Source organism: Nothoprocta perdicaria, unplaced genomic scaffold, assembly GCF_003342845.1.
Source record: "Nothoprocta perdicaria isolate Ctin4 unplaced genomic scaffold, notPer1 scaffold_220, whole genome shotgun sequence".
NCBI lineage: Eukaryota > Metazoa > Chordata > Aves > Tinamiformes > Tinamidae > Nothoprocta > Nothoprocta perdicaria.
In genome coordinates, this window is record NW_020455416.1 from 613,522 (window position 1) to 641,289 (window position 27,768).

Genomic DNA, 27,768 nt, shown 5'->3' on the forward strand with positions numbered 1-27,768 from the left:
CATTATCTTTTAGCTTTAACAACTCTCTCTCCCTAGTGTTTATTCCCTTGATATATTTACAGAAAGCAATCATATTCCTCCTCAGCCCTCAGTTTGCTAGACTAAACAGGCAAAGCTCTTTTAATCTCCTCTCATAAAACTGGCCTTGCTGATCATCCTAGCTGCCCTTTCCTGCACCTATGCCAATTGGACTTCAATTTTTCTTCAGCCTGGGCAAACTCTTAAAAATACTTCTCATGGTGTTTCAGCACTATCTGGTTTATTGGCCTTAATATTTCCTTAGCTTTGAGAAATTATCTCGCATGGAATATCCCATGCTCAAACTGCCTTCTCCTGATGGTATCACATTAGTCGTTCAAATTCACCCTACGCTTTAATACATGAAAATCCTCTGTAAACTTGTTCCTTATGTAAGACGCAGTAACAGCCCCTCTGTCTGTCAGGCAGGACTGAAATAATACGACATGTTACAAATGGGAATTGAATAGGATCAGCTGAAATGCAGCACATTGTACTGAGGATGCTCAGAAATGATTTTCCAATTCTTTTGTCATTTCTTTCTATATTTGAGTAATGGATCTGGCAACAGTCCTAATACACAGTGATTGTTTACTGGCAGAAAAACTAATTCCAATAACTTTCTTAAGATTTGTTTCAAAAGTCAGCACAGAAATCCCCTTAATGTCTTGAAGAAACAAATAATCTTTAAATCAATACTAGAGCATGAAAACCATCATACATAGTGGAAACACATGTCAAAAATACAGCTTACACACAGTATGTTAAAATACCATTTTCATTAACTACAGTCTCCATTACTATGAAAAAAACCCCACCATTATATTAGATCTGTTGGCACAGCTAAAATTCCTGACACCTCCTCTCTCCAATGCCTTTCCCCCCAATCACTTGCTACTTTGTCAGAATTTAATACTTGAAAGTTGAAGTTTTTCAGCCTCAAAACCATCTCCTTAAAATCTTCTGAAAACGCTTCACGAAGTATATGAAGAATAAGAGAGTACAAAGAAAAATAATACACGTGCAGGCATACATACACACACTCACCCCCCCGCCATTTTGCTTACCCGCACTCAAGAGCATTTCAGGTGGTGCCGTCATGGCCGCTCCCGCCGCCGAGGGCACTCACCAGCCCGCACCAGCCCGTGCCAAGGCAGACCACGCCGCACGTGCTGGGACAAGACGAGGGTCCCTGTGCAGCCCAGGCGCCTGTGCAGCCCAGGCCCCTCACACATCGGGCCACGGCACCGTGAGACCCTGCCAGCATCGCTGAGCCCCACGGCCCAACCCAGCCCAGAGCCCCAGGGGCTCTTTTCCTTTCCTTCCAGGGACTCTCCATTTCCCTTCGGCTTTTGGAATCCGAGCAGAACAAAGTCAGCCCACAGAGGTGCAGATGCTCAAGCAAAAGCCAAGCCAGAGGAGGGCCAGGAAAGCCAAGGGGCGACCACTGGAACGGAGGGAATCTAGTGGGAGGGTTTCCGTTTCACTGCAATTACAATCCAGAAAGACATGGCTGCATGAAAGATCCTCAAACTGTTTTGGATAAACAAATAATAAGGAAGACGGAGAATAGCAGGGTAGTTGCTAACTAGAAGAGGAAGCCAATGTTAGGCTGTGGCATTAAGAAACTTCATCTACATACTAATGTTGATAGTCTAGGCATAAATAACATTCGCAGATGTTGATATGCAACAAGTCTGTATGATTCACAACTTACTTTGTTTCAGAAGCTTTTTATGACATCTTACTCCTGGAACACCAAAATAACTAAAATAGTATGTTAATAAACACAACGTCAGACTACTTTTTTAGAAGAACCCCAGACACCTGCCCATGGGCACACGATAAAGATTCAAAGCTAATGAACAGACCCAAAGCTGGAGACCTGGGCAGGGTGCCTGCAGTTAGGAACACACTAAATCTCACCAGAGAAAGCAGCAAATTGTCTGGAATATGTGGAATATCGGGCTAGCTAATGCAAATAATTTCAATCTCGGGGATATCTGTAAGCACCTCACAAAGCAACAGAGCCTCCTCAGGTCTCTTTAAGGCAGCGTGTGATACTCCCTAGACACAAGAACCAAAGCCAGGTAGGATATGAGGTAGGATACCTCAATCCCAAATACCACTTTGACAGGCAAAGCTGAGTCAGTCAGGGCAAATTTAACACGAGGTATCACGGGAAGCTGAACATGACAATACTCTATAAAATACTCAAAATGAGCACTAAAAAAGACCACATGCAAACTTAAGATAAGCCTCTGGCTGGTCACTTAAGCAAAGATGTGCAAATACGAACAGATCAGGCCCAGTCTTGGTGTGTAAGCTTGGGAAAAAAAGAAGCAAGCATTATGAACTGCTGACAACAAGGAACCATAGCCTATTTACAAAAGCAAACGATGAAGTTGCAGATAGTGACAGAGAAAAAAGGCAGAAAAATTCCAGTTACCTCTGTACTACTTTTTAGCACGAAACACCAGTCTCCCCCATATAGGCTGCTGCTGCGTGAACAAGTTTCCTGTTTGTAACAAAGGGAGATGTGAACAGAAATTACATCCCTTAGTATCACCCCCATGGATGACACACAGCAAGGAATTTTAAGAGAACCAGATCTCCAAATGAGGTTACTAACTGCAAGTTATCAGGCAGTGCGACTGCTTGCAGTGAGGTCCTCAGGGCGTTCGCTCCTGCTCCGGTGCTGGTAACAGTTCCATCCAACCAGACAGGGACAAGTTCTGCTGGCAGAGCTCGCAGGGACTCTGCAGCAGGATGACAAATTATGAGAATGGCCGAATAAGCGAAAAGACAGTCTGGCTTTCCCAGCAAAACCACCACATCCTAACAAAACACACCTGAGAACCAGTAACACAGCTGAAGAAGAAAACCTAACAGGCTCTGCTTGGAACAGGACCTATAGGCCGTCAGGAGGGACATAAATAATCACATGAGTTCTCACAACACTTCTATGGCAAGAACAGGCTCATGACATAAAATACACACTAAGTACTCCTCAGTCAAGGGAAGGAACCTTCTTGCTGCCTCACACAGTATTTTTAAAACTACTGCTCAAATACTGGTCAAATTTAACTAAGATGGATGTCATTTCTCCACGTAGTTATGCATGTGGAAGCTGTTGTGGAGAAGGAGAACTGGGAAGAGAAGTTACCATTGCTCCAGCAACTTCCACAAGTTATGTCCTGAAAGATGAAATTTTTCAAAGATAGTTTCTGATTTGTGGATGTAGGATCAAAATTTCACTGGCCTGGAAATATGGGACTTTCTGCATTACCTTCTTGTGCTCACAAGCATTCTGCAACTCTCCATCAAGAAAATGATTACAACACAAGAAAGGATTTGCTGTTTGTACAGGTGGAGAAGAAAATATTTCCCCAGAATCATAAATTGACCTATAAGAGAATAAGGCCCCATATTGCTCTGAATAGTAGGAGACTTGTTACAGGAAGACATGAGGATATTCATCTCTTAAAAAGAATCTCATCATCAGTATATGGATAATAAAAAGGCATCATTAAAGGATTTGCCAAATACACTTTATTTGGGAAACTGTTACTTGCCTGGTACCTCCATGCTCCCACAGTATCTTAACACCTCAAAAATCAAATAGATTTTGTGCTTACAACACTAAGCCAAGGCAAATTTGCATTTTACAGAGAAAAAGTGGGGCAGAAGAAAGATTTAAAAAATTGGCCATGATGGAGAAATATGAAAAATCAGATATGAAAACAGAACCTCAATTGCCTGGAACCTACTCCAATGCTGCAGCTACTATATAATTCCTTTCATCCAACTGTAAGACAGTTTTAAATTATTTATGCAGTTTAGTATATCAGCAAAATGTCTGTAACATGTTTTGTTACAGCAGTATGTCTCAGTGATATAAAACGTCTCTGTAACACTCCGTCCTCAAATTTATGCAGTGAAAAGAACATACCTCTTTTTCACATGACTAGGAGCTCTGCTGATTAGTAGGTTTACTACATAATAATCAGAACTGATTTATCTGGAGGTAAACACTCTGAAAAGAGAGAGGAATCCACATATGGGTGGCAAAAAAGGAAAAAATGGGGAAAAAAAATGGAAACATCACCGGCTGAAAGAAGACGGCATACTTTAATGGAATGAATTTTTTTTATTTCATTTTACTTAAAGCATTAGTGACCTTGGATTTGCATATCAGTCTCATGGTCAAAAAATCACTGTAAATCTGACTTTCCAAAACAGGAAATCCATGAGGTGCAAAGCCCAGATGTAGAAATGGTCACTGACTGAATGTCTGCTTTGACCCATTCTACCCCTGACTCTCACAACACAAGTTACAAGCCCTCCCAAAACTAACACATCTGAATGTTCATGCTGCTGAAGGTGCTAAGCATGAAACAGTCTTTCAAAGATCTGGATCGTTTGGCTAATGCAGTTTCCAGGTGTTCTTAAGAATAAGAAAGTACCGCCACCACGATCCCCTACCTGTCCTCCCAGCCCACCTCAAACACGTTATGGTCTGAATTCCTTGCTTGCCCCCAAGGCATCTTTTCCTCCTAAGAAGAGAAAAATATTTAATCAAAGAGTTAGGCATGCAAGACAAATGAAGATTTTAAAGATTTCACCCACTTCAATAAAGTGCTGTTAGTGTTTTACTTTTGTATCTCATGATAGGCTACATATATCTGATATTACTGCTTTATCTGCACTATTCACTACACTAATAATATTGGCTATTTATTTTATTCCTTTTCCCGAAGCTCCATCTGCCTGTTCAGCTTCTGGAGCAAGGATGCACGGCACTACCTGAGTCCAGACCCCAACTAGTGCTTCTCCATGTAGCACCATCCAGACTCACAGCAGTATCTAGGGAGCCAAACGCTTTCAGGTACTTAGCTACAGACTACAATCAATGCCGGTCTCCGAGGGTCCTTGCACTGTATGCATACATGAGCTGCAGACTTCTGTTCTCCATGAAAATGGTAAAAGTGCCAACATATCTGAAGGCAGACAAAACTAAACCCCAGCTACATTGACTCTGAATGACAGGACGTTGGCCCTATCTCCTCAACTCTGTCCTTGCCCACAATTTACCGGGTCAGGTAACTGGCATTTCGATTTCGATGCAATTTAGAAGCTGGGTCTATCTGAAGTTACCACAATGTGCTATGATACTGTAAAAAATTCAAGGTTTTTTACATATATAATTACAACAGATGTGTTTTCAGTTAATAAGGAGAAAATTCTGAAGTGGAATTTAGAAAAACAAAATGCATAGAGATGGGAAACAAACACAAAGGTCAAAATGTTTCGGAAGGAAGCCCAGCTAATACGTTACTACTAGTTTCCCTAACCCAGAGGATACTACAGCACCTTAGTTACAGACATACAAAATCCTGTCAAAGCCATTCCACGGAATGTCAGCTCAACACCCCCCCCCACGCCTCCCTTTAAACAGAGCCGAGTCTGGATCTGGATCACTTCTGAGGCCAGATACTGTTTTCCTGGCAAATTCTACCGCTCTGCGGTTTTGCAAAACAAAACACCACAAATTATGGGCTGTGTTAATAAACTGTCTCATTTACCGCTGTGAACAAATCTACTGGAAATCACGGAGAGGCCTACAGATGACTCTCTGCTTTGCGCTCTCCTACAAGCTGAAATATTTTTGAAGGTTTCCCTGAACTATTTGAATAATTTAAATTTTAAAACTAGATGTTAATTTGGGGTACTTCCAGGTCTGAAACTCCTTATGTGTATTTTAGGCTTAAGATCTTGTCATTTTCTTCATAAATCTTTCTTTTTCACTGGCAGTTGAGTGTGTTAGGAACAGTTCAAATAAATGGATTTATTCTAAATGGTCCTGATTAAACTGTTGGAAGAACATGGCATATAACAAGAAAAAAATAACAGCTACCGCGACTTGTATCAAGGTTAGATATTCTGCTTTTAACTAGAGATGGCCCAAAGAAAACTCAAAAATCCAATTACTGAGAAAGTAGGCTGTATTAACCTGTATCTTTATGATTTCTCTACCATTAAGCAAATAGATGAAAGTTTTGAGGGCGAAGAGGCTTCTATTAAACTACTGAATAAAAAACAAAACCTAAACAGCTCTTTTAATCTCTGTTAAAAATAGAGCAGACTGAGACAGTATTTTCTGGAATATAATACTTCAAGTTGCCTCTAAAAATTTATCAAATAATTATTCCCTCATTTTCTCAAAAAGCTTCAGCTTACCAATTCAAACTTGCAGTTGATCCTTATGCAAATGATACCAGTGGATTTAAAAATATAAGGAATACAGCATGTAAAAGAGACTTATTTTACAGCATGTAAAAGAGACTTATTTTATAATCAAGAAAGAAAAAAGAAACATGTTCTAGTCTGGCAAAGCCAATACAGAGAAAAATAAAAGGCTGGGCAATTACCTATCTGCCACAGTGGCACTTCTGAGATAAAATCAGACTCTAACTCACTTCAGAACCAGCGTTCCCATCCAGATTCATAGGTCACCTATGATTTATAGGCACCATCTTATACTTCGTGTTCTGGCTTTTCCCATACTGGTAAGGACTTCATAAGCAAAGCGGTTCTGTGCTTCCGAATCCCTTTGCTAAAATGACTGAACACGAGTCAAATTGATTTAGATCAGAGCAAGCTTAAATAAAACCTTCCCTGTGCCTCTTCCCAGGAGGTGGAGGGAGCTCTGTGTGGCTGGTGCCTGTGTTCCCATTCCGTACTGCAGCAGCAAGTCTCCTCTTTCAGGTCACGTCTTCCACATAAAAGTGCTAAACTAATGCCGCTTAATGACAAATTAATGTCCATGAATAAAAAATACACCTCTAATAGCATAGAGTAATTTGCCATTACAATATCATCATTGGACATGCCCCTGGTTTAATACGATGTATTTAATTCATAACTTAATGAGTGATATATAAAAAGAGAGAGATGAACCCTGCAATTACATTTATGTGAGTCTGTCACCTTATTTGTAAAACCTTAGAGTCATTTACATTCAAATTAGAACAAATGAGTGATTTCACAAAGTGCAGTGATAAATGACCACTGCTGCACAAGGCAGACCTGCATTTCCTGTGCAAACACTAACAGTTTCCTATTATTTGTTAAAAATTACAATGCATATTGCCCACTGTTGTGCGAATAATGACTTTTTTGCTGATTAGGTCAGAAGACTAATACGGAGTAAAAATAAATAATTTTTCTTTTCCTTTTTTTCCCCTGATTTTAGTTGGGATTCATCGGCCAGGCTGCTATGGACTCACACTGCCACCTGCTGCCCACGCCTGCATCAGAAAGGTCCCCAGTACCTGCCTGGCTTCCCTCAAGCTCTGCCATTCAACCCTCCAGGTTTCACCCCTTGCAACCAGACACATTTTCCTACCGGACTGATAACGATGCAGGGGCACCCGTGACACCAGCCGATGAGGGTGGCTGTGCTACCAAATCACCAGTAACGCCAATTTTTTGTGTGTGCCTCTAAACTGCCCCCGTTGGTGAGGAAAATTAATAGCTAAAGCTGTGGGAAAGGGAGGTGGGGAGATGTAAAACATGAGTATCGATCAGGCCACAATAAAACTGGGAGAGAATTTTGTGCACTAAGCATCCTGCGGCTCATCAGCCTGTGTTTCCAGCTTTATCAAAATACTTGGGAAGGATCCTGGAAGCAGGAATCTCCTGGGGCTGAGTGATAGAAAGCTATTCAAGTAGGTCATCCTAATGCCAATCCAGCTCTCCTACTTTTTATTTCATTAGCAAAACCAACACAAACGCCCATGTTCCACACACACATAACACCAGAAGGTCCCTGACCACAGCTACCCCTCATTGCCATGGGTGAGGCTCCAGGAGCAGAATCCATGGCCAGACCACACTATGGGAGCAAGGGGATTGCAGTAGGAGTGGGAATAAGAGGGACTGGGTCTGCTACTTTCACTTGCCTCACTGACACCAGCTGGGAAAAAATATAAAATAAAATACAATAAAAAATAAAGGAGACTACTACCATTTCTTTGTCCTGAGTCCCATTCTGCCTGGAATTGTCAGTAGTGCATTCACATCTTACATGTATCTACACAGATATACAGGTACTGATTTGAAAAACTCCCTGTAAGAGATCCAAATTTCAATGGACACATCATTAAGAAAGAACAACTTTCTTGTGAGGGTGCCAGAGCCCTGGCACAGGCTGCCCAGGGAGGCTGTGGAGTCTCCTTCTCTGGGGATCTTCCAAACCCGCCTGGATGTTGCCTTGTGCCCCGTGCTCTGGGTGTCCCTGCTGGAGCTGGGGGTTGGACTAGATAATCTCTAGAGGTCCCTTCCCAGCTCACCCATCCTGGGATTCTGTGATCTACCTCTCTGTATGTATAGATATATGATGTACCGTAGATGCTGAGCAAGGGCGGTGGGCAGGGGAGCGCCCCGGCGCTCGCGTGGGAGGCGGCGGCCGCTGCGCAGAGCCCCGGCCCCGGCTTTGTGCGTGGGGCCACTCTGTGAGCACCCGGCATACCTTTACATGGAAATAAATAACTCCGTATTAGTTGAAAGTAAAAAAAGAGAAAAAAAGCCTTTGTTGGTAGATGACCTTTAGATTTTTTTTTCCAGCAGTTTAATTTGCTCTATATGAAAAATCCAGGAGCTAAATTCCCAACTGAGCTGGGGTTTCTAGCAATACAAAGGTGATGCTCTCAATCTCTGGTGTAAGAATTAATTCATCTCGGAAGGAGTGTATCTCAGTGAAGGTTGGGCAGTGTGTTCTTGACACAGCTCCAATGGGGAAGGTAGGTTTAGGAAGAATTAGCAGCTTATATAGCTCTTGTTCTACCACATACATAGATAAATAGTCTTTTTCATATCACATGCAGATTCATTCGTAGCTTCTTCCTTTTAAAAACAGAAAACAACGTAATTCGATAGGAAAAAATACTAAAATAATTTTAAATTAGTGGAAGAAAAGTCCCAGCTGTTCATCAGGCACTCAGCTCACCAAGAAAGATTTTATAAGCACAGACTGACCAATACGGTAGGTTACAAATCAAATGCCCCTTCTCAAGACAATTTACCTGCTTTAACTGTTACCAATAATTATTCCAGAAGGTTTTATAATTTGAGAGTTGATTAATCTAATTCACAAATCCCAGCCAGGTCCTGTTCACTGTCTGCTTTTGTGTACAGGGATCCAGGGCAGACACTACAGAGGAGGCTCCAAGAATACCCCGGCTGACTGTTACTAGACAGCACTGTGGTTTTCCCTTTTCAATCACATTTTGGTCATTCACTGGCCTGCTCCTTCCAGCTTAAGTTGTCCCTTTTTAAATCATCCCTGCCATTAACAGGCAGGCATATGCACCTGGGGGACTCCCACCGACCCACTGCAATAAAGTTTGTAAGGGGTAACCAAGTGTGTTATCCTTTAGCAGAGAACTTAAAGCAGTTAAAACAGGAGGGAAAATTGGCATCAAGCTTTTAACTTTGCTTGAGTTGAAAACATTCATAGTCCCAGGAGCAATTTTTAACAGTCAAGAAAACTTCCACAGCGATCAGGATTACTACAGCTGCCTGATCATGCTGCTCCTGCCTAGTAAGAGAGAAAAGGAGCTGCTGAAAATCAAGGACAGGCAACAAACAGCAGGTCTAGTAAGGCTGCATACAGCATGAAAACGTGCAGCTGCCCAACCAGCACACAGAACACACGGGGTATCTCAGGCCATGCGTAATGGCCTTTGCTCCTGACAAAATGCTCCTGGCCTGGCCACTAAAGGGCTGAAGAGCTAAATGGGAGCCACGGCACCATGGTCTTCCTCTCCCACTGGGGCTATGGATTGCTTTGGACAAGCCCTCCACCTCTAAAGCCTGAATCCACATCCATTGCCCTGCTATCCTGCATGTTAGTCAGGAGGCACACAAACTGCAGGGGAGACAAAGGCTACACTTCAGATAATACCAAAAAGTCGCTTAAGATGGCCATGCTTGAACAAGGACATGTCAAACAAGGACAATCTTAATTCAGAGGTCTCTGAATGACAACATAAATCGTGCTGGTTTTAGAAACGGATAGTAATTTTATACCTACACAGGAAAAAAATATATATATACACACATATATATATATATAAATTAACACATCTAAAAAAACCTCACTCACAACTACATTCATATTCTCAACAGTATTCCCTTTTTATGAAGATATAAGATCTTATATTGCTGAGATGATCTGCAGTTTGAGGCTGCCTTTGCTATTGAATACTGAAAGAGCTGAGGCAGACGGAAAAAAATACCTTACATCTACAGCCAGTTAGAAATCTCAGACTGACTCCGAAACAAACATTAGCATGTTCTAAACAGGTCTTCTAAAAGATTATCTTCCATAATAATAAAGTCATAATCAATGTCCTTCGGCAGAACAGTCACAAGCCTCGAAGAGCCACCCAGGGCCTCACAAACACAGGACCTGGCACCGAGCTCCCCGCAGCTCCGTTCAGGACGCCCCAGCTACGCACTCGGAGCCCGCCACGGGCTGGCTCCCTCTCGAAGGCCACATCCACTAGTGCTAGCAGGAGCAGAATTCCACCCCACAGATACTCTGAAAGGTTGTCAACTTCTGAAGGCTACCTTTTTTTAAAAAGAAACCCAGATTTAGCTAACCTGTTCCTTTTCAATTCCAACAGCCACCTATCTGTTATTTGCAGTTGGCTGCAGTCAAAACTGACAACCAAAAGCTGTGCAGGCGTGACCACGGGCCCTAGGCACATTCAGGATATCCAAAGCTACAAAGCTCATGTGTTCAGAAGAACGTGCAAGATTTCTAACCTTGTTTCAGTGCTTGAAGTACCTGAGAATTACGCATTAAGCCAGGAGAGATTCATGAATATTCATGGATCTAAACTAAAATATGTCAAAAAAATAGTTTCTCTCTACAAAACAAGCTGAAAAGAAAAACCCCAAGTGGCAGAAGCTGGAGAGTAATGGCAATTCCAGCTACAGACTGAGGAGTGGGAAGTCTGCACAATTCAAGTGTGGAATAAACCATCTCACCGAAGGAATGGGATGCTTATGGGAGACACATTCTCCTTCTTTTCCAAAGCATCAGGTTGTGATCAGCGATGCAAATTCTAGCTGCAGGAGAGTCACTAATGGTCACCCTCAAAGGCTCAGGGAGTAGGGAATATTCTCAATGTTTGTAAGGATTTGATGGGAAGACATAGAAAGGATGGAGCTAGATTCTTCCCAGAGATGAGATGAGAGGCAAGGGGCACAAACTGGAACACAAGAAATTCCACCTGAATATAAAAAAAATGTACCTCTCTACTGTGGAAGTTGTGGAACACTGGAACAGTAGTTTTTTTTTTTTTTTTTTTTTTTTTTTTTTTGGAGAGGTTGTGGAGTCTCCATCCTCGGAGATGGTAAAAACCCAGCTGGTTTGGGTCACAGTCCTTGGCAACCTGCCCTTGCTGATCCCCAGAGCTCCTTCCGATCCCGAATCCCAATTACTCGGCAACTAGACACTGCAGCGTATTTGACAGAACATGCTACATTCATAAAGGAGAAAACACATTTAATAAGCTAACAGTGTTGCCACAAGCCTCAATTCTGGCATACTATCATATCTTGGATATGGGTATTACCTAAGTGGGGATAGGGTGGAAAAACAGGAGAAAAAAAATTCTGAAGGATGAGAAAGGATTATTCTCTCTCTCTGCCGCTGTATCATAGCAGGTGAGGTCAAGTTTGACAAGATTCCCCTGTTCCCAACTCCAGCAGTGATAAATGGTTTTAGGAAACCTTCTGTAACTCTTTCATTATGCTTTTAGATAGTACTAATATAAAGCAATAGATATTACAACATAAAAATGCATTTTATATAATTATTTTGGACCCTGCAAGATATCACAGTCTATTCACGCACAGCCTGTTAACCTCGGCTAAAAAGGCTTACACAACTATCCGAGGTTGATTATTTGCACAGGCTGCAATTCTGCAGAAGAAACAAGGTAGATAAATTCTTTCCCTGGTCTATTCAGACTGCAGATTTGTCCATAGATATCCTTTTTTTTGGCACTGAAGTTAATAAATTAATGCAGTGAGAAAAGGAAAATACAGTGTAGAGCCCAAGATGAGATAAGCTACAACCTTCTCCAGATGTCCACACTAGCTCAACACCTTACGATGAAACCCTGATTCCAAAGCATCTTTCAGAACTCTATCTGCTGTCTCCTAATACATGTTCTCCTCTTATTCCCCACCTCCATCACTGCAGACCTGGGGTTTGGGTCCTTGACTTGTGCAGCAGTGTAGCTCCACTACTGCGTGCCCCAGAGCTCCTTCACATCACTTGAAAAAGTACTCAGGGACACCCCCATCCATGGGGGTTTTGTTGATCTGGAAGTAAGACTAATTTGTCAGCAATGTTGACTCACTGTTTTCTTTCTTTTCAGTTCATTCACAGACTGTTCCTCAATGCTCAGCATGGCTCGCATGTTCATGGGTACTAGATCCAAAGCGTGGTTAATTCCACAGCTGCCTTTCCCTTGCAGCAACTCCAGGCTGAAAATGCATTAGGATGGTGCAGAAGGAAGAGCTGCCAGTACCAGAGGCACTGGACAAGGGAACTGGTCAGTAAAGGTCTTAAACAGGGTCTCTACCTGCTCTTGTCTCCATTCTCTCATGTCCCTCATCAGCTCTAGAGCACCCAGCTCCTCTCCTACTTTCCTAGCTTCTTTATCACAGTGGTCTCTCACAGAATCTCAGAATGGTAAAGGCTGGAAGGGACCCCTGGAGATCATCTAGTCCAACCCCCCTACTGCAGCAGGGATCCCCAGAGCACGGGACACAGGGCGGCATCCAGGCGGGTTTGGAAGACCTCCAGAGAAGGAGGATCCACAGCCTCCCTGGGCAGCCTGTTCCAGGGCTCTGTCATCCTTGCAGGAAAGAAATTTTTGCTCACATGGAGAAGGAACTGCCTGGATTTCAACTTACACCCATTGCCCCTTGTCCTGTCACTGGCCACAACTGAGAAGAGTTTGGTCCCCTCTTCCTCACATTCTCCCCTCGGGTACTTATATGTATGGATCAGATTCCTTCTCAACCTTCTCTTCTCCAGGCTAGACAGGCCCAGCTCACTCAGTGTTTCCTCATACGAGACATGGTCCACTCCCTTAATCATGTTTGTTGCTCTCCGCTGGGCCCTCTCTAGAAGCTCCACAGGTAGGAGGCCTCTGCCTGTTACAAGCTCACACTGACTGATTTGCTAGGGGACATTAAACACACTTTATGTCTCTCAAAGCTGGACCTTCCTCCTCACTGTATAACTCCTTTTCATGCCTCTTTTAAAGCCACTGCCAATCTGACAACTTGCTAGGCCACGTGGCTGTGTGTGTTAATGGGCATGTCTTATTTCTCAAACTGCCTTTCCCATTACATTTCACCTCCATTTTCCAAAAATTTTCTAAAAATAACTCAATCTTCCTTTATAGCCTCTAAAAACTAAACTGATAAAAGGCAATACTCTTTCAGCTACTTTAATTTTCTAATCGGTTTATAATGTGCAAATTGGTACCTCCTCACTGTCTGAACACACATTTGGAAGGCCTCCCTGAAGGCCCAAAGACCCCCAAAGAGTCTTCTTTCTCCATAAGAGATGGAGCCCTTAAGCTCATGGTGAGGCTCTTGCCACAGGACCCTGCTCGCCTGGGGGTCACCCTCCCTCCACATAGCAGTGCCACTGGGGGACACTGACCCCACACGTGCATCCCTGCCCTACTGCCACAGGAATCTGGCCCAAGGGTCCCATTTCAGAAAGAGCCCTGCAAGATTACAAGGCCAAGGAGGCAGCTCTGCGACTGCCATCTTCCTCAAACGCAGCTTTTCACCAATGCACCTCAAAGCTCATGTTCTTGCCACGACTGCAAGCCGTTTCCTACGGCGAAGCACAAAATAAACCCTCAGCTCAAGTTTGCTTCAAAACGACAGTACTAATACTGCTATTGTTCGTAGTTTTATTGGAATGAGGCCAGGTATTGAGAGGTAACTGTGCCCAGGAATACGCATGAATATTCTTTGTAAACATCCACAACAGGGAAGTACTTAACGTTTGTGAAGCTAACGCAAGAGAATGTGAATTGTCTGAAAGAGGGGCAAATCAGCCTCCCATGTGTCGATATTAATTGATGGACTCTGCTGGCTTTCAGGTCTGAAATTAATAAAGTGATCGGGGAGTGAAAGTATCCAGTACAAATTAAAGCCCTGCCAGTGGTAAAATTCAGGTCTCCTGATACACATGATTTTGCCAATCTGATTAGACCATGTACTGTACCAATGTCATACTACTGAAATGAGGCTTAGAAAATACGTTTACCAAGCAGGAACAGCTGAAAATCAGGTAGAAAAGTGTCACCTGGATGAGATAGTGAGAACATAAAGTGAGGAGCTCCAGCAGCTGCAAGTGACTCCCAGCTGCTAGCACGTCCTGTATCACCCCTGGCTCCAGGAGGATCTGCAAAGAAGAAAACGGGAGCTTGTCACAGAGAACTCGGAGCATTCGCAGAAACACTACAGGCCTTTGGTTTTTCAGAGATCTGAGTCAACATAAAGAACAGAAAGAGTAAAATCAAGCACATACGGAGATTTTTGCAGGATGGGAGCAGAACTTTAAAACTGCACGTGGGTTGTCCAAAGGATTAAGCAGACTGTTCTTTCAGTGCCCATGTACTGCATCACCCCAACATTCTTTAAAACTAAATGCACGATATTTATTTAAAAAAGAAGACTTTTCAACATAACAGAACATCCTTTTGCTATGGTCTGTATTATCCATACCTGGATGTTTCCATAGATATTGATGAAATGAGACAAGAGAGTTGACTCTGAAGGCTCCAAATTTCTCATGCTTGTTAAAAAAAAAAAAAAAAAAAAAATTGCTACTGCCAGGTGCCATTTCCTGATCCTCATAACCAGTATGCTGGTTTTGCAGAGCGAGGCTGGGAAGGCACAGGGTGAGGGTGCTGCCAGGGGGCTGCCACAAAGCGCCTGCAAACCAGCCCTGGCTATCCTGACACTCGCTCACGGGAACCTCCCACTCATGTCAATTCAAACCACACAGAGGCAGCAGCCGGGGTAACTGGTCTCAGTTCCCAGCTTGCTCTCTGGGGTCACTTTGCTAGAGCCTCCCTCTCAGGGCATTAGAAAATCTTTGGGACCACAGACCAAAAGTCTATCAATCATCAGTAGTCCATTTTATCATCAACCACATTACAAACTACCAAACCGAGTATTATTTCATGACAAATGGTGCAGCATTCACTACAATCTGAAAGAGCTGATAAATAATAATTCTGCAATGATCCTAAGGGTGTGCAGAGTTTTATCCTCATTGCCAAGTGCTTCCCCTAGCAGCTTTGGTTTCACACCACATGAGGTCAGTCTCTCACTGCTCCACAGGGAGGTAAAGCTGCTTTCAGTCTCCATGCTCTTTCCCTCTCTTTTCTTTTTGTTTTAGTTTTCCACACATACTTTAGTTACATCTCAACCACAATGGAATAAGGGATAAGGAAGTAGAATAAAAAAAAAAAAAAAAACAAGACAAGATAATCTGCACCTTATAAAGTCCAATTACTTTTAAGGAGATGAAAAAAATAGGTGCACATCCCTCTACAAGAAAATCAAATTGCCTCCAACACATGTGATCTTTTAGGAATGAAAATAAAAAGAAAAAAAAGGAATGAACTCTTGTTTCCATCAAAAGCTTATTTACACTGAGGTCTGGAAGCATGTGTCATACCTAAACCTTCTGCAAATTACTGCAGATCCATGTGAAGTCTGAAGTGGACACACATGTGTTTTATATGCAGCACACCAACTGCTTTAGTCAGCCAGAAAGCCATTGAAGGAGCTCAATGGAAATGAGAATCAGGCCCAGCTCGATCTAAGTTTTCAGCTGCTGCTACATGGGAAGAGAAATACCCCACTCAAGGGAAACCTGGCCTGGGTTTCAATCATAAAAGCACCTTCCACACACACTTAAGAACATGGATGGCACTGTCAAGACTTCCCAAGGCAGAACTCAAGGTCAGGGGGACAAAACACACAGCTAAAACTCTTCAGGGCCCCGCTGCTTTAGACCTGCAATGTTTATCATTCAGACAGTTTATACTGAGTAAGTTCTGTCATCTGGGCTGATGTCAAGTTCTGTCATCTGGGCTGATGTCACCATATTTATTAAATGCCATCCACAGGCTTCACATAAGTAAAGACACAGTAGATGGAGAACTAGAACCCTAAGCAGGTTAGTGTTGTGGGCATAGACACAAGCTGTATTTAACAGGGAAATATTAACACATTTTAAAGTTAGAACAAGGCATTTACAAATAATATACCATGAGCAGCATATGGGATAAGCAGGACAGAGGCCAGGAGGGTCGTTAACTACATAGAGGGGATCGGCACAAAATCAGCAACAAAAGCTAAGGTGGCACATACCTGAAGGAGCACAAAGTTACTTTCCAACAGTTAGCCCAAACTTTCAGTTCTAACTAAAATAGGTAGAACTTTGCAAAATCAGTTATAGTATCAAGTAGTTTTTTTTTCTTCCCATTTCTTACAAGTTTCCAGCCCACACAAGATGAGATTCTGCTGAGAAAATACTTCACCTTTGTGATTCCCAAGAGTACACGGAAAAGTCTTTTGTTTCTTTTCCCCAAGGCTTCACCTTAAATTGAACTGTCTGCATTTTTACTCAGTTCTCATTTGGATACAGGAAAAATGCTTTTGCTAAAAATTCACATCAGCAAAATGCATTAGAGAAACCCGCACAGAAAGGAAGCACAACGAGCAACGAAGAAAATATTTCATGTTCTCCTACTGAACTTGGGGCAACTGGCAATAAATGCAAAACCTCTGAACATCTCTATATTAATGCAATTACCAGATTTAATTTTTTTTAAATCACCAGCACACCTGTTTATGTGCTATACAGGCTGCCTAGCTGAACCTTAAGAGTAAATACACATAAATAGCACTCCAAGCAAGGCCAATACACACAGCGGCTGCCTCTCCTCTGTTTATCTGTTTACCATCAAAATAACAGCTCTGAGGTCTAGAGTGACACCGACAAGAGAATTAAGAGAAATGAAGATCTGTATTAGATTCACACCTCCAAAATTAGTCATGGAGCAAAAGCTGAAGGGAGAAACTTAAGCCCTTTCCCTATTCCACCCCCAAACCAAAGATTATCATTATGATAATGAAACACATAAGGGCAGAAGCTCAGGTGGCATCATTTAGAGCCATCAACTTCAGTCAACTTTGCAGTCTTCACCAGTGCAGGATTTGCCATTGTGTAACGTATTATCATCTTAAGACTGTGCTCTGTGCTATTTTTATATTAAGATTAACTACATGCAATTTAGATATTGTATCTGGCAGCGCATTACAAGCAGCCCTCTATTCAACCCTTACTTCTGCAGGTTAATTTTCATTAAGGTCTCAACTCTTCTCCAGGCTGTTACCCAAAGAAACCAGCTTAACCATCACCTCCCTGCAGGCCTTCCCAGACCCCTAGGTCTGAGGCACTGCACTTTTGAGACTCACCTCACTGGCCAAATTGCTTTCTCCTACACAACTAATTCTTGATCAAATAGAAACCCTGGTTTGCAAGGCAGCCATTTACCCTCCATCCACAACCTTAACCATTCTGCGATTCTGTGATCCAACAATTCCCCAAGACAGCACCCTATCCCAGCACACCCCAGGACATTCCAGCCTAGAATGATTCTTTGAACTGGGACCAGCATATCAGCCTTGGATACCTCCTTTCTCATGAACAGCTTTAGGAAGAATTCTCCCCTGCACTGCTTAAATTGCAGTATTTCTCCTACTCCTTTTTAATGCATTTTTTTCCCTAAAACAAAACCAAATAAAACTAGGATAAGTCCCACAAAATTTGCATGGAAATAGCAAAGGCAGCACCAATGAGCAAAATGGAACAAGGAGGAAACTTTGCAACTCTCCCTGTTAACAAGGCAAATAAAAACCCAACACACTGCATTATTTAATAACTGCATTATCACAGAATCCCAGAATGGCTGAGGTTGGAAGAGAACCCGAGACATCATCCAGTCCAAGCCCCTGCTCCAGCAGGGACACCCAGAGCACGGGGCACAGGGCGGCATCCAGGCGGGTTGGGAAGATCCCCAGAGAATCAATTCTAATTCAAACTCCACAGCCTCCCTGGCAGCCGGTGCCAGTTTTATGACAATCCTTTTTTACTATTGAAAAATCAACTTGCCTTAAGAGTAACACATTTTCAGCAGTAATTACAATAAGGCACTGCCCCTATACAGGGGAGGAGATTAGTGTCTGTATTTTCACATCCACAGCCACCTTTCAGCTCAAAAAGGATGTGCAGATGTCAGAATTGTGCTTCTGATTGCAATGTCATGCCAAAAGTTGTAACTTTATTAAATTCTAATAACTTTTAAAATACAAGCATCAAGTATTGCTATCATGCAATATGAAATACTTCCACCGGATGTCTCCAACATACTGTTTTACCCAAAAAAATACATTTTGGTTACAATGCATTCAAATTACATATAAGTGCTTAACTTCTTTTCTAAATCAAGGGAAGAAAGCAGAATTTGAACATTCATTTGTTTACATACGGTGTTACACTTAAAATGAATACCCTAAGACTGTCCCTGCATTGTTATTAGTTCTACAGTGTTTTCTAAAGAAACACTTTTTTTTTGGACCAACATACTGGTCCAAAAAGTTAGAAGTGGATCCTATGAAATCTCCTTTTTTTTTTTTTTTATGATTTATTTTCCTAAAGGGTGGATCAGATCATGTCTTAAGACCTTAATTTTCAAAGCAAAACAAAGTCGTAAATAGCAGGACCGAATTTCAGATAACCAAGACCAACCAACTCTTCTTAGAAACACACCCCACCTCCAGGTGACTCCATTTTCACAACTCTGATGTAAGCAGGAACTACTCAAATTACTTATCAATATCCTTGATAGATTACTCTCACTTGAAATATTCATCAATATTCTTCTCAGCTTGAGTTTATTAATATAAGCCATGTTAGCTCAAGATGTACACAGAGTGAGAGCAGAATTTCAAGGACACGAGAGAAAATTCAGTGTTCCTGTAAATTCAGTGTAAATTCAAATTTTCTCTCAGTCAAGAGAAAATTCAGTGTTCAGTGTCAGACTGTACCAGTGACTTGTGCTTGCAAATACACTTTGATAAGAGAGCTCCTAGAAAATCCTTGGCTCTTATCTGTGTTTCAGATATAGCACGTGCCCTGCAAATGCTTATATACGTTAGCAACTGTGCATGTTGGATACAAGTAGTTCTAACTCAAAAAGCCATCTCATTTATTCAAACTAGGTCATACTTGAAAATGCAAGACTCAAAAGTGTGTGTGGGATCAAGGCTAGAAATCACCTACTATTCAGCAGGGGTTGCTGGCACGGGGTGGATTGCTGGTTTTTAAAAAAAGCATATTCATATTTTCAAGGTTCTTAATGTATTTTACATTTATTTATTATATTTTTAAATTTACTCAAAGACAGGGGTGCATCTCTATTCCAAAGAGAAAGAAAAACTCACCTGCAAGTAAATTATTATCCAGCATCTCAAAATTAACTTTGGAAAGCCTGCACTATGTTTTAGATACTTCTATTTCACAGAATGAGCTCTCTCTGAAAATGATCTATAATCTCAACTGACTTGAAGCACAACACAGATACTCAAAGCACAAGAAACATTCATTGAATTTTACTATTCAATTTAGCCACCTTTCAACCACAGGAAGAATAAAAAGCATAGAGATAATGAGCCATTCACTGAGACCTCCAGCCAATCAGGAATACAGTATAATAATCTCTGTCTCTCACTTACCTCAGAGATAAACCCCTGAATAAGTTACATTTTCCTTAACAGCAGAAACATGAAAGGTTCAAAAATGAATCTTTAATATGAACATGAAAATATTGACTGTTGTGTGAGCAGATGATGAAAATAATTCTTTTAAAACAGGTAGAAAAAAAATCTTTCCTTATTTCTATATACTTCTCTTCATTTTTAAGGCCAAATCCTCAGTCTACAGTATGGAACAGATGTCTAAATTTGTACAACCTAACAACTCTGAAATAATGAAATATAAACTGAAGCTTCAAATTTGAATTTTGTTTCAAAACTAAGCAATAGTGAAAACACACCAATGAATTCAGCTGTTGTTTTAACAGTATTTCTAGAATCAGTTTGGTTACCTAGATATTCAGAGTCGAAAAAAGAAATTGCACCTGTCTATGCCTGGGTGCAAACAGATCTTGGGTCACTTGCCTGAACTCTAAACTGAGACCAGGCCAGGCAGCAACATTACACAGTGCCTGGGCATGCAGTGCAGAGACAGGACAGGTCACACATCCCATTGTGTAGGCAGGGGAATCACTCTGCATTTCCTAGGGTTCACTTGGGACTTCTATTCCAGCAGTATATCATGGTAAATAAGATGTTATCATTAAAAAATGCTGCAGGAAAGAGGTATCTATAAGCATTTGCGATGACACCTGGAATTCATCTGCCCGGGGAGGATAAGGCTGCTTACACAGAAATAGAGATCCATAAGGATTATTCTAAAAATTATCTAGGATATTTTATGTTTTATTTAGCAGATGGAATCAACTCACATTAAATTCATATGAAAAGAGAGACCACCATAAAAGGGGCATAGGAGTTGCACATGCTTCACTACTTGGGAACGACACACAAGCAGTAGCTGTTTTCTATTAGAGAAATCTTCTTAAAATAAAAACAAAACAAACAGAAAAAACACCACAGTCTTTCTTTGGATATACTGCTTAACTTGACATTCTACTGGGCAGTGTACTGACATAACATTTCTAACACTTTTATAACACTCCTTCAGCTTTTATTTGCAATTTGCTTTCATTTGCATTTGTTAATTTGAAAAATTGTACAGTACCTGGCCAGTATATGCAAAGTCCAGGGCTTGTTTTAAACCCAGGCTTGTGACACCATGTAAATTCACCTCATCAGCTCCACTTTCAACCATGCAGAGACTGAACATTGCCTAAGGAAAGAAAAGAACTGTTATTAAGCATTCAAAACAACACTTATTGAGGGTTCAAGAACAGGAATAATTTTTCCACCTTTACTAACATTTGTTTTTCCCCAGATCATAATCCTGAACAGCAACAGAAACAGACTTACCAGCCAGAATACCTATACCAAATTTTCAGTGTTACCCAAAGTAAACAGTCTTGTGCCAGAGTACTTTTATTGATAAATGAGTATAAAAAATTCTTCTGGAAAAACTGAAATAAATCCTTTGAGTGTGCATGCATATATATATATATGTGTATATATATGTATATATATGTGTATATATATGTGTATATATAGGTATACTTCTCAACTAAGTAAATTAGGTATTTAGGTGAAATCAATGCAACCAGTCACAATAAAAATTCAAAAATTAAAAAGTAATTGGATTCTGGAAAAAAATAATTCTAAGCACCCAATATTGGAAACAATACTTTCATAAAATATCTAAAAGAAGGAAAAACAGTAAACTATGCACAGTAACTTGTACAAGCAGCAGCAGGTGTGTTAGGAACAGTTAATACACCATCCCTTATGAAGAATCCTATCCAAATAGCACCTCCCCCTGGAGGGTGAGCTGTGATCCTCAAGTAATTGGAAGAGGAGTCAGAATGGAGCAGCAGTCCCTTAGAATTACAATGCCCCTCTCCTTGTTACTTCCCCACTTCCACACGGGTACAGTCTCTCCATAAAACCTAGGCTGTGGATGGGTCGCGCTGTGTGGAACCTCTTTAGGACTACAAGTGAGTAGAGAGGCTGTCCCTTTCACCCACGGGTCTGAGGCAGCCACAGAGGCCGCCCAAGCTGAGCAGGGCTCTTCTTGTCACTGCTAAGATTCAAGCCCTGGCTTTGCCCCAGCTCCTCTCCCAGCCTCCACGCGCTGCTCCCTCTCCACGCTCCTACCAGCCCTGTTCTCCAGGCCAACCCTTTCCCAGGACCAAATGTGCCCAGGGACTTCTAGGAAAAGAACAACTCTCCCAGTTTCTTGCAGGCAGCAGCACCCAGTACAACAGAGCAGAATCCTTTCTCTTTACCACCCTCCCACACGTATTTTTGGCAAAACATCTCACACAGTCTTTAGACAGTAAACTGTGAACAAATAAATTAAACGGTTCTACCATCTGTCATAGCTGGAGAGAGACTCAGTGTATCCCTGGTGGGGTTTGTGTAAAATGCACTTCTCCTACGCAGGGAAGCTGCACCGGGGAGGACAGCAAGAGCAGAGCGCTGCTCGAGAGCATCCTCGCGGCGCCACATCCCGCTGCGCTGCCTCGGCCCTCAACAAGCCCACGGGGCTTCTTGCAGGCAACTCACGCGCCAAATCCTGCTGAATTTCAGGGAAAAACCAGCCCTAGCACCTCAGGCCCAGCACCAAGGATTCCCTTAAACTCGACCAGCTTCCTTCAAGCACCGTAGCTCCCGCCAGCTAGTTGTGTCTTTGAAAATGTCAGTAACCTTCATTCCACCAAGATGCGATGGTTTGACACAAACCTGCTGCCTGGAAATCATCCCAGATAAGCAAACGTGACATTTATCACGTGGCCACTCCTACATTTTTGCAATTTCTACTCCAATTAACAGTTATCAGGGCTTCTTCCAACTGGTAAGAAAAAAAGAAGTGTCAAATAGTTTAAAAGATTTATTACACTACTGTAGTAAGGTACAACCATACAAAATGTTCCTAGCCAGGAAGAGAAAACAAGAGGAAAAGAAACACGGAACAAATTGAGCAGTTTTTCTAGTTCCATTTAAGTTCCCTGACTACATGATGAGGGTTGAACACGCCCTTTGCACTTAGCTATATAATCACCCCTAACCACCGTGAGGATCACCCTAAAGATGAGCAGTTTCATTCAGTGCTGACCTCCACACGCTGCTGGTCAGGCTTAATGATAAAATAAAGAAAATATTGTTCACTCGTACCTGAGGGTTTCGGTGGCAGCTAACAGCAGAATACAGAGGTGCAAGTCTGTTCTGAATTTAGCTACTGTCTGGTTGCCAAGTTGAGCTAGTAAGACTTGGCCCCGCTTTTTAACAACAGCTCTAGGCAAAAGCAAACAAACAAAGCCCCCAAACACAATCCTTGTCTGAAATCAGGCTGGAGGCTCCCTTTCCGGGTGCTTACCTTCTCTACTTAAAATCCAGATCCACCTACAACTGGGAAGGGTCCAGACACAGGGACTAGGGATTTAAGACGCACTTCAAGCCCCCCTTGGCTTCTGCTTTTAGCTCCGAGGTGACAGCTCGAGGAGAGGGCTGGCGTTTGTCCTCGTGAGCCTCCTCCAAGGAACCTTCCACTTCAGCTCTGGGGCATAGACAGGAGGCAAGGGCTGCCCTGCCTAGGACAACCCTACCATGCTCCCTCCCCTTCGGTTTCATCCTGCAGTTTCCTCTCTCTCACCAAACTCAGGCTTCTGCTCTTCAACCACACAGGTTACACCTATAGCTCTGGAGGGCAAAGGCGGTGGTGCTGGGAGCCCATCACCAGCACTAACGGTGCTTTGGGAGGGTGCCTGGCCCCACCACGTGCCACCTGACGCCTGGAATGCGCCTTCCAGTTTCGTTTCACGCTGAAGGAAGCCAGTCTGTGCACTACAAGGCCATGAGTAACAGCAACGAGAAGAACTTTACAAGGTCGCTCCGGTCCAAACTACCGCGCTAACCTGGCTACCTGCACAGCTGCAGCTTCTGCGCGGGCACAGCCCCCATTCCCGCTGTATTCAAGGGCTTGACTTTAGGATATGAAACACACTCACTGGGCAGGCCCTTCTGCGCTCAGGAACTGAAAGCCAATTTCATGTGAACTAACAGAAATATCTTTAAAAAAAATCATTTTTCACTTGGTCTAGACTCACATGCACCCCTAAGCTTCCACTGGCGCTTGTATCACATACTGTTATAAAAGGAAAATCAGATACAAACTTTTTTTTATGAAGGTTATGAACTGCGCTGTGTCACCAGCTAAGTACAGATCTTTTGTTGATGCTGCCTGCTAGTTTTCCTAGGTGTTTTCTGGATGCTTTTACTGCCATTACTTGCAGCCCACTGCATGCAGCAAAAGTGTTTCTAAGGCCTACGCTGACCACAGTTTCAGGGGAGAAAGACTGAAGTGGCCAGTGGGAATGGTTGTCGCTCTGCTTCCCAAATAAGCCACGTTTCAGCAGTGACGTGGAGCGCCTGCAGAACCGCGGCAGCATCGGCTGTGCCCGCGCTCAGCCCTGGCAGCGACTAGCACAGCACAAATCCAGCTCCCACCAAGAAGATGGAAAACTCTCCATGTCAGGGACCTGCACGTACTGAAGTGATTATACGTGACAGGACACGGCGATGAAAAGGGTAATGCAAGACGCAAGGCAAAACTCATCCCAGATCGCTAACAGAAGAATATTTAATTTGCCAGTTTTACATATTGAGCCTTTCAAAAAGGATGACTTTGTCAAGCACAAATCCATTCCTGGCAGAGATCTGTTATGCTTTGCAAATGGATGCATGATTGCTCACATGTTATGCCTGTTATTTTTCATTAAATTATGAATTTTCCACATAAAAAGAATTTGCTAAGCACTACACCAGTGAACAATTATATTTTCATATATTCATGCGACATACATGCCATTTTGAAACATCATTGTCCGTATGTCTGCAAGAACATTAAGCTACAGTTACAGAATACACTGTGGCTCAGTGAAAGAAGGAAAAATGTTATTCTAATTTCTTTCACACAAATGCATTTGCACTATTATTAACAATACGGTACCAAGTGTTCTGTGTGTCAACTGTTCCTATTTATACCAAGCAGTAATTTGACCTATTAGCACCTATTATGTTGCAGAAGTTCATTCTATTTCAAACGTGCCCCAGCCCAGAACAGAAGACTGGCTGCAATGGTGAGTTTATTTAGAAGCTGTGATCATCCTTCTTGCTGCAAAAAATCTTGCAGTAGTCAGTGTTTTCCATGCACTGGTTTTCATGGATATATACAAGACTCCCTGGACATGAATAAATATGTTTTTATTCTTTTCTATTTCTGCAAAGGTTTGAAGAAGCCTCTCTTAAGTATTCTAAACTTACACAGAAGCCCTTCTTTTAGCTATGGTTGCACTGATGCATCGAAGACAGTTACCTGTGTCGCTGTATTTACGTATACTTCCTTTTTTATGAAGACAAACTGACCTCAGAAATCCATAGTCACATAACTCACCAGAGAGCGAGCTCCTGCCCGCGCTGCGCGCCGAGCACCACGGCTGCCGCATGGCCTGCGCGCGCACGGCAGCCCTCGGGCCCTGCGAATGGAGCTCGCGCTCTGGCTGAGGACTCGGCGCCCCACACAGCGGGCCAAACCCACAGACCTAAAGAAATACCCACCTGCATCTCACCTGCACACCAGGAACCACTTCCGTGCAGCTGCTGCAGGTTTTGCTTTGAAGATTCCCGAAATCTACCATACCCCTTTCCAGGACTATTGTACTGGCCGCAGAAGCTCCTCCATCTCCACACGCCATCTGCCACCTGCAGCTCATTCTCCCTTGTGCTGCCCTTTCTCAAATGGAGTACTCAGGGCAAGGGTTTTGATTTTGCATAAAACCTACACTTGTCTTTCAGGAGGAAAGGGCAAAGCATTTCACTGGTCTTTCCAGTGGTCCTAAGAGAGCCCCTTCGGTTGAATGGGATTAGCTCTCAGGAAAGCAGTCTCCTACAGAGGAAAACCTAGCACAGCCACAGCCCAGCTACCCTCAGCGCTCCTGCCAGTGGGTGAAGCTCATCCGCAGCCAGACACCTTCAGGGGTTTGGCTGCCAGGGAAAAGACCCACTCGATCACAGGCAAAAGTGAAACTCATCTCTTAATCAATATTGCTCTACTTTAATATTGCAGTGTAAACACACAGATCATAAAATTCTGTTTTGAGACTTCTGCAGTACCTGGGCAATGAGTTAAAGCTGGGCTAGTATCTTCTGCTTTAAAATACAAAATAAAAACTGGAAATCTCTCCATTTCTTCCCTCTGAGATCTTTACGAGCGTGAGCAGTACTCAAATTGTTAACTGAAGTTAACAACCAAATATGTTACCTGAAGTTCCCTTTTACAATCATACCACTGGGGAGAGGACTCAACTTTTCCTGCAGTTTCTTTTACTCTCCAAGCCTTGCAACGTCATTCACTAACCAGTTAATGAGGCAACCCTGAGGGATATTAAGTGTTCGAATGACGCTTGTTTAGCCAGGAATTTAACTACATAAATCAGTTCCCAAACAGAAAAGCCACCACGATGCACTTGCCACGCGGCAAGAGCTCACAGAACCTGAGGACGAAGGTACCTCTGGTCACAAGTAGCTCCTCCAGAGCTCACCAGGGTTTACAAAGTTCCCAAGTCAGATGGACCTGCTTCTGTGGAGAGGACACTGGGAAGGGAGACACTTCGCTTGCTTCCAGAAGATAAAGAGGAGTAAAGGAATCGACTTTCTGTTCTTCTCCTCACCTCAGCCTAGAACAGAAGAGGTGCCAGGGGAATATTCTCAAAGGAAAAAGAAAACTAAGATCACAATCCTTGGATAAAAGTAATCAAACAGTATTTGACACAAGCGGCTTTTATGCCATTTTAATAAGGCAAATGTGCATGCAAATTACTAAACTCGTGAGAACGTGACTTGGGAGGAAGAGGTGTGGGGCACTGGTGGGTGCGCGGTTGACGCACCACACGCACACGTGGCTTCGCCCCGCTGCCCAGAGCGGCCAAGGGCATCTCTGCAACACGGACACGAAGCAGGATGGAGGCCGAGCACTGGGTGCCAGCAGCAGCAGGGCAGGGCGGCCAGGCTCAGAGGGGGCAGCATCTAATGCCCCCAGGCAGGGCAGTAGCGCAGTCCTTGGCTCTGCTACCTTCCCGTGAGCAGCTTTTGTGGCTGTGCAGCTTGGAAAAACAGAGGGCAAGAGGGGTGTGAAACACCACCCTGGAAGAGTAACAACGTTCTGCAGGCAAGTTATGCAAGTGCAAATGGAGCAAAAGACACAAAAAAATTTGAGATCCATTGGGTTTTACCAGTCACGCAGCACTGCTGCAACATGTGCAGATCAGTTCACAAAATACAGCTCTGAGAACAGATTCCAGAGTCAAAAAATGAGAAATAAATGCTCCAGGTTCCAAAAATACCAGCTGTGCACTGCCACCATGGGCGAGGGGCTCCTTGACTGGTAATACTTCTCATCCTTACTCAGGAGATCTGAAAGAGCAGACGACCCAACCCGCACCTGTGAGAGCAACCGGCTGGTTCACATTTGAATGCCTCTAACTCCAAGCCGTGCCCGGCAGGGCAAGCAGCAAATAACCAGAAAATAACCAGTTATCAAGCAGCTTAGGCACCCAACCTGTCACTGAACTCCATGAAACCCAGAGCCCCTTTCAAAGGCGGAGACAAATGTATGTTGGTTCAGAAGACAGGCAAATTAACACAATAATAACATCCTGTTATGCTTTAGAAAATTAATAACAAATTATGTCAGACATATCAGTAGTGAACTAGAGAAAACCTGAAAGTTGTTCATAATGGACTTCTAGAAACTTCCTGAAGGGAGTTTTAGAAAAAAAGGGTTTTTACACT

General features: G+C 42.8%; 1 protein-coding gene across 4 annotated transcripts in view; it reads right to left on the reverse strand.

Moving 5' to 3' along the window:
* Positions 1–27,768, reverse strand: part of KLHL32 (kelch like family member 32) — a 93,776-nt gene that overhangs the window by 33,391 nt on the left and 32,617 nt on the right. For 3 of the 4 annotated variants that reach the window (XM_026039173.1, XM_026039171.1, XM_026039174.1), the window contains exons 5-6: positions 21,032–21,139; positions 14,435–14,533 (exon numbers count right to left, since the gene is read on the reverse strand). In XM_026039173.1, coding sequence (XP_025894958.1) covers positions 14,435–14,533; positions 21,032–21,139 — 207 coding nt within the window. The remainder of the gene's footprint in view (positions 1–14,434; positions 14,534–21,031; positions 21,140–27,768) is intronic. The other variant, XM_026039172.1, reaches the window with a different exon arrangement.